The sequence below is a fragment of the Dermacentor andersoni genome, chromosome 3 (genome assembly GCF_023375885.2).
Source record: "Dermacentor andersoni chromosome 3, qqDerAnde1_hic_scaffold, whole genome shotgun sequence".
NCBI classification, from domain to species: domain Eukaryota; kingdom Metazoa; phylum Arthropoda; class Arachnida; order Ixodida; family Ixodidae; genus Dermacentor; species Dermacentor andersoni.
The window spans coordinates 113,390,666-113,398,369 of NC_092816.1; the positions used below are offsets into that span (position 1 = coordinate 113,390,666).

The window sequence follows — 7,704 nt, forward strand, 5'->3', positions numbered from 1 at the left end:
AAAAAAAAAAAAGGAATATCCTCTGCAGGGGCGCGATTTCGACATTCGTGCGCTAACCTCCTGCTGCATTGCCTTTCCCGCTGGAAGTTCGAAACGTCCATCATGTCGAAGGGCGGGGTATTCGAATTGTGGGCCACCAAAACAACTTTCGCGCCTTTGAGAACAAAATGACGTCGCTTCTGTTTTTAACGGGTATGGAGTCACATTATTTGTTTATTCCGCCAGAAGAGTTTCCTCGCTACACGAATAGCACTACGTCCGATCTAATTATGAGGCACGCCGTAGTGGGGGAGTCCGGAAGTTTTGGACTTTCTGGGGTTCTTTAACGCAACGCTGCACTTGAAGTGTGCAGAAAGGCGCACTCGTAAATTTCACCTGTTACAATACGCTCTTCTGTCAAGTTTTGTTGTTTTGCTTGTCGGCGCTTGTCGGAGTTCTGTGGCGCAGGTAGCTTCATCGTCTCTTGAAATTTTCAGTGAAAAGTAGTTATTTACGTCCGCCAGGTAATTGTTTACCTCAGCTGTTTTCGTTCGGCTGTGCCGGCCGACGAACTTGGCATCTGTCGATGAGACCAGCACTCTACACCTAAAGCTGTTGTTGGCCTCCAAAAAAAAGGAATATCCTCTGGAGGGGCGCGATTTCGACATTCGTGCGCTGACCTCCTGCTGCATTGCCTTTCCCGCTGGAAGTTCGAAACGTCCATCATGTCGAAGGGCGGGGTATTCGAATTGTGGGCCACCAAAACAACTTTCGCGCCTTTGAGAACAAAATGACGTCGCTTCTGTTTTTAATGGGTACGGAGTCACATTATTTGTTTATTCCGCCAGAAGAGTTTCCTCGCTACACGAATAGCACTAACTCCGATGAATCGGCGATGAACTGCCATGTTTCGAACGTATGAGTATCTATAAAAGCTTTGCTACCATGTATGTTTAGCTTTCGTGATCCATCTTAGCATCAAACATTACTCCAAAAGTATCTATTGTGCGGCCTAATCAACTTGCTGGCCCTGCAGTGATTGCATTCTGAACTTCAAAATTTAATTTTCTTGTGACAGAGGGCTCTGCCGGCACTGCTTGGCAGAAAGGGGGTGGCATCGAGGAGAAGGGCAACGACGAGTGGAACATATGGGCTCGGCGACGGCAGAAAAATCAAGGCTGTCATTGAATGGCGACGCTGTTAGGAGCGTCGCCCGTTGATTGACTAGGACATAGGCTGTTGCAGGCCTGCGGCCGTACAGAGGTGGCAGTCACGAATGACGTGTTGAACAAGACCGCATTGGCAGCAAATTTGGTGGTTATCCGCCACGCGGAAAGTCTCTTGTGTACATGGGCGTTATTGTGATAGGGGAAGCCTGGGAGTTGTATACTGGAGCCCTCAGAGGCGGGTGAATTGGTGGGTGGGTCGGCAGTCTAAGTTGCCGAACTTTCTTGGCGGACATCAGGGGAGCAGAAATCGGAGCTGAGTGAAGAGAAGTGGCAGCGCAGTCAGAGACTTGCTCCTTGATGACGTATTCGATGAAGATGCCGACTGACCGTGAGCAAAAGGCACAAGGGAAAATTGAGAGGCAACTTCTCCACTAATAAAGTCCTTAATCTGATGGGACAGAGACGTTTCATCAAGGACAAGGGCCAAGGTCGGCAGCAAACTGGCCTGCCGAGCATGTCGACGTGTGGGAACGTGCTCTTCGCGTACTTCGCCAAAGCTATGACAAAGGGTGATGACTTCAGACACTGTTCCGGTATCATTTGCCAGCAGTACCCGGAAAATGTCCCTGAACTTCTCGGAATGCACCTTAGAAAAATCGACTCGCTTGTACAGGTCGGCTACCGTAACTGGTGAATGTCGCACCGCTCTGCTGCGCACGATCACGTAAGCATTGCTAGTGCCGAAGCTCGCTACCGGCATGGAGCCAAAATACTGTCGTGAAGGTTGGTTTAAACGCCAGCCACCTCATGAAATTATGTTAGTGGTTGCAGTACCACAAGCTGGCAACGTTGCTAAAGTAAAATATCAGTTTCATTAAGCCGTCCCAATGATTGTGGGTGCTGACCTGCTCGTAGGAGGCGAATCAGTTCTCTGCGTCCTGGCCTTTTTTGCTGCTGAAAATTGCTGGCTTGCATTAAAGGAACGGGCGGCTAGGCAAGACCACGGAAAGCACCGTTGCAGCTGGATGTGGTCAGGTGCGAAGTTCCAGGTTTTGTTGTTGCACCCTTTGCTTGCGGCAGTTGTTAACGGGGTTTATTCAGGTTGTCTAACAGCAGCGACAAACGCAGCCCCGGAACCAAGGGCCCAGCGGATGGTATTTGGAGGGCCAGCGGCAGAAATGGAATAGAAACAGATGGCGAATAGATTTATGTTATAGCGTCCTTAGTCTGATTCGTATTGTGTGCAAAGTTATCAAAATACTTTCTACGTCGTAACAGTAGCGCAACAAAAGTTTCTTTAAAGTGACAAGCCGCACGTAATTATTTGATTTCTCATCGAATGAGAGTTCTTGGAAAACCATTCAAGGTGGCACGCACCGCGACAGGCTGTTGAGTGAAACATGACCAGGGGTGCTATAACTTAAAGCTATTCCAATCTTTTCGAATTCTGCAATCAGCCATCCAAGATTGGTCAAAAAATTTTCGGACCACCCCACTTCGCCTTCTGTCACACGACGTCACAAAACCGCGAAAACTCATTGCGGTAAAGTGACGTGTACGCGTTAAAGATCCATTAATCTGCCAAAAAAACGTTTATCCGAACAACTAGAGACTACTTCATTCCAACATGAATATAAAATGGCTGCTCACCGATCGCTCAGGCACGGGCTACTCGCGCCTGCCGGAGAGCATAGATTTGCGTATAATAAAGCATTTTGCCTTGTAGTACACCACAACCGAGCCCTTTCAGCAGGTGTACGATATCACTCTGTCAACTTTTCTTTCCTGAGGACCCGTTTTAGTGGCATTCATAACCTTCTGCTGCACGCCACCACGGTTTCTGACCAGCCATCACAATCTAAGTAAGGGAAAGAGGACCAGTCGACGATGCCAGCACGATCCTGCTCATCCGGTTATCTATATTCACTCCTCTGGCTGGGCCCCGTCGAAACGCCCTATACTTAAACATGCTCCTCGCTTCATGTTTGTCAATCAGATAAGAACAACCGCTCAATGTAGGCGACCTTATTCGTTTTGAAAGCAAGTAAAAGTGACCTCCTATAAACGAAGAGAGCATTTGATTCGGCCGTTCAGAAGACGCTGCGGTTACCACCCCTGGTTTGCCACGTATTTCTCGTGATTTTCTCTTATATCTTCGTAGTTGTACCACAATCTTTTATGTACCTATAGAGAACTATCTATTCTAAGTACGACAGCGAGTGTTTACTATAACTAGGGAAGCAATGTGCGATGAAGCTCTTCTGAACTTTAGAGACGAAAGCTGCCTGCACTTCAAGAAGATATGCTTACTCTCACGTCTGTACAACTGACCACTGGCTCAGCACAAGACCCATGACTATAAAATTGAAAGAAGAGCGTTTGTGTTTGTCACGATGTGCTTTTATGTCTTAATCTGAAATTTTAAGAATATTTTTTTATGTTCTTTTCCTGACCGAACTTAAAGGCGATGGTGCGCGCTTTTTGATACAACTAGGTGGTTGTATTGACATTGAGTATTCTGTGGCAACGCAAGGAAAACTACAGGGGCTGACCTTCTGCACATGTGTTACTGCGCCATGAACTCCAACACCGTATGACATCGCTGTTGGCATTTGGGGGTAGATACAGATTGGGGTAGCTTCCACTCGACGTAGTTTCAAGTTTGCCAGAATGTGGATAAAAAGGATGAAACATAGGTCATGTTTACGACTCAGTTGTCTATTTTCTCTTATTTTGCTGTAGAAAATGACGCGTTGATGTTTTCTGCTTCGGAGATTAAACTACTGTGGATGAAAAATGTGGGACTTCTGTCCGAAGCACTCTCAATTGTTCACGATTAGTCTCCACAGCTTTTCCTTTATTGCCACAGAAAGGTCTCCGCGAGTATTGAGCTGAAACCCAGACCACACAATAGCGTCAATTTAGAGAACTCTTTCCAAAGGAAAAAGGCAAGCAGGGGTCGGTGCCTACGTGTAGTAGAATGTAACAAGCTGATTATAATCAAAGTCTTCATGGCATGACTTCTTACTATCGCCACGACTAGTTGCGGATCTTGTGTCTTATCAGTTAAGCAAATTATTATGGGGCAAACAAATTGGCTGATGACCACCTGTGCATCTCGCAGGTCCTCCGGCCACGGCAAGAAGCTCCAAACGATACGATAGACTCGGAAATCCTCGCCGACTTGGGGGGAACACCGATGGCATATTCCGCGTTTACGTCGCTGCCTCCCTCAAGGAGGGACACCACGCTGCCAGGCGTTGCTATGACAGCGAACCAGCTATTCTTCGTCGGCCATTGTACCGCATGGTGTGAGAAACAAACAACGGAACCACCGCCTTGGTTATCTGGCAACGCCATCTACCCACCTGGCCGCTCTCGGTGCATCGTACCACTTATGAACATGCCCGAGTTCTCCGCTGCATTCCACTGCAAGAAGGGGTCATACATGAACCCGGCAAAGAAGTGCAGCTTCTGGTCTTGAAAGTGGGACAGCCGACGCTTTCGTTGTGTAATTCTCTGTCGGTCGCTGCGTAAAAATTACAGGTTATATCTGCAGTCTAGCAGATAAGCTTACCATCTAAGCTTCTGTGTGCGTGTGTGCGCGCACAGACGCCTGTGTTTGTTTTCTGCTAATAAGCTGTTGAAAAAAGGAATATTGCGTTGATAACTTGCTGTGTGATGGTGGTAGCGGCAGTACACAACTAGTCCAAGCATAGTCAAGTATACTATCATGTTTTAAATCTCTCATACACAATTATGTCATAAAATTGCCCGGCTCGTTCTCGGAAAAAAATAAGAACGTACAAGATAAGAAAAGTCGTCTTTTTCGTGTTTTGGGCCATATCGAAAGGTTGCCCGCGAAGAGAGACTCACCGATTCGACATCTTCGAGTGGTCTCATATACCGAAGGGCAGCGCAGCAAATTCAAGAAAATAAGCACAAAAATGGAAACGTGAGAACTTAAACAAAAAAGGAAAACGGAAAGTGGCGCATTTTTGAACAAAAAAGCCCAAGCACTACTATATGTGAAATGTGGCTTAGTCTGTTACCGTACCCAAAAATGAACCTGTGACCTGCCGACGCTTAGACAACGCGACATACGCTCGAAGGACCTCCTAATTTTTACGTCTCTGATGCGTCGCATCATTCTGTAAGGCTCAAAACAGCACCTTTACCAGTTTCTCATTAGGTCCTAGGCTGAGAAGAGATGTTAAGCTCAGACAATGTCACCAAGATAATACGCCACGTCATTGTGACCACCGTTATAGAAGCCACACATGATTGTCAACTTGTATAATTGGGACTTTGTTTATGAATGTGATGTGCACGCGGTTTAATTCAGGGGACTTGTTCAGCCCGATTATCATGTTGCTCGGTACTCTGGAGCCGCTTTGTTGTCATGGTTGCGCGGAAGCACACTCATGGGAATGGCGACAGCTACGCAAGTAAAATCATAATTCGCCTACTTAGGCGTGTACCCGGTTCCTTTTAGTACATAGTGCTGTCTTACTATCAGTGACTCCCCTCAGAAGCATTGCAGAAACAGCGGTGCTTCTCTTTCTACTAAGGTGTCAGTCCAGAAAGGACCTAGATATAACTGTAGGAAGTAGGTACGAGAAGAGGCAGTTCCCATACAAGAGACGGGGGAAGGTGACGTGAGAAGGCAAGCAAGGCCTCCTACTATACGACGGTGGTGTCGGGGAAACTGGATAAGCTTAAGTTCTAGGCACGATGCAGTACGTTGCTGATATTTCTGAAAAATAAACAGCATGCATATATGTCAAGCGGACAGTTGTCAAGTTGTCAAGCCGAGCCGCATTAATTAAAGCTCATCGCTGGATCCGGGTAACCTTAAAGAAGCAGTCGACCTGCAAATCAACACTTATGTGCCCGCCGCGTTAGATATGTGGCTATGGCATTGCTAGAAGCCATGAATTTCATCCCGAGCGCGGCAGCCGCATTTCGACGGGGGCGAAATAGAAAACGGACGTGCACTTAGATTTTGGGACAAGTTGAAGAACACCACGGTGTCAAAATTAATCCGGAGTACGCCACTACGGCGTGCCTCATAATCCAATTGTGGTTTTGGCACGTACAACATCATATTCCAATTCAAGTTTATTACTTTTGCAACAATGAGATGTGCCACGTGAGGCAATGCCTATGCTCAACCCTCTCAGAGGTTATAAAATATGGCGCGCAACAACGCCTCAAGAAACACCTGTTCCAGTGTGTTTTGTGTAGTAGGGAGAAAAACAGCAGTGGGGACCGCGAGGTAGCGTTTAAGATGAACTCACCACTCTCATGTTAGACAAGACGTTGAAGAAATTAAGCTTTAGCCGTTAACATCACCGGTAATTTTCGTCAATCAAAACATCCAGCACGGAGTGCTTCGCTTACATCGGTTCCCGCAGTGCGTGGGATCTGCATATTTTTATTTAGTAAGCGAATCTTTACAAGTTGATGCGGCAGATAAAACTATCCTTACTTCTGATAGCTGTCTACTTATTTGCTGTTGCATTCGATCATTCGCCCCTCGATCGAAACTGCGACTTCTTTCAGTTGATGTGCTATTCTTTCAAACGGTTGCTTTTGGAACATTTCATGGGGAAAATTAGTTCGTAGTTTGGTCGATGTTGTAGAATTTTGAGAAATTCCTGTTTATGTCCCGGAAGACTTTAATTACAATCGAAAGCTGGTTCCAAATATTTGGCTGATGACGTAGTTAGTGTCTTTTTGACGCTGTGCTTTCTTCCACGTACGCAATGTACGTGCCCTTTTCAGGTGCTTATATTAGAAGCGGAAGTTTTTTACCAGTATCATAACTTTCCTTCTGCAATCTAACGATTCCTTTTCGGACACCGATTTCACAAGTAAGTTTAAGATTGCCCAAGCAGAGGCTATGCTGATATAACAGATGATACTGGCGTGAGGCATGATACTGATTTCATCTTTAAGAACATTCTAGGCACGGTATCTGAGAGCCCTGGTCGGTGATATCGCTTAGTCTACGAACCACATTATCAACAAGCATGTTAAGTGGATGACTGCCGCGTGTACTCAGGAATTATATCTTCAGGACTACGTCCCAGGAGCATTGTTTCAAAATAGCAAATGTTGCAGTGTTTGTTTAATTACGAACTGTAACTCTTGCCGTGAAGATTGCAGACGGTCTTAATAGGGGACCTCCGGCTGAAATGAGTTGAGGGCGCGTCCTGTGCAGTCTTAACTTTCTTTAACTTCTGCGATAAAGCATCCGCTAATGACGGAGCCGTCCGCGCCTGTGTCCCCTAGAGCGGTGACATTATGGCTTTCGAGAAGACCGTCGAGTTCCGTGGTTATTGGTTTTGCGTTTTAAGAAGGATTCAGGCATTAGATCACGGCTCCGTCTCAGTGCCCCGCGGCCGTTATGTGCGTCGTGGGGTCTTCTATAGGCAAAGTGCTTTTACGCAGAAGCATACATCTCCAGTCTGTGAAATCGCGAAATGATGTTTGATAAGGATCTGAAAAAAAAAGAAATATCGCTTGATTCTGCAACCCCTGTGGGAGCACG

General features: G+C 46.4%; 1 protein-coding gene across 4 annotated transcripts in view; it reads left to right on the forward strand.

The window, feature by feature from the left end:
* Positions 1-5,608, forward strand: part of LOC129386722 (membrane metallo-endopeptidase-like 1) — a 76,143-nt gene extending 70,535 nt beyond the window's left edge. For all 4 annotated transcript variants that reach the window (XM_055074847.1, XM_055074848.1, XM_055074850.1 and 1 more), the window contains one exon: positions 4,273-5,608. In XM_055074847.1, coding sequence (XP_054930822.1) covers positions 4,273-4,632 — 360 coding nt within the window. In that variant the 3' untranslated portion in view covers positions 4,633-5,608. The remainder of the gene's footprint in view (positions 1-4,272) is intronic.
* Positions 5,609-7,704: the final 2,096 nt, after the last annotated feature.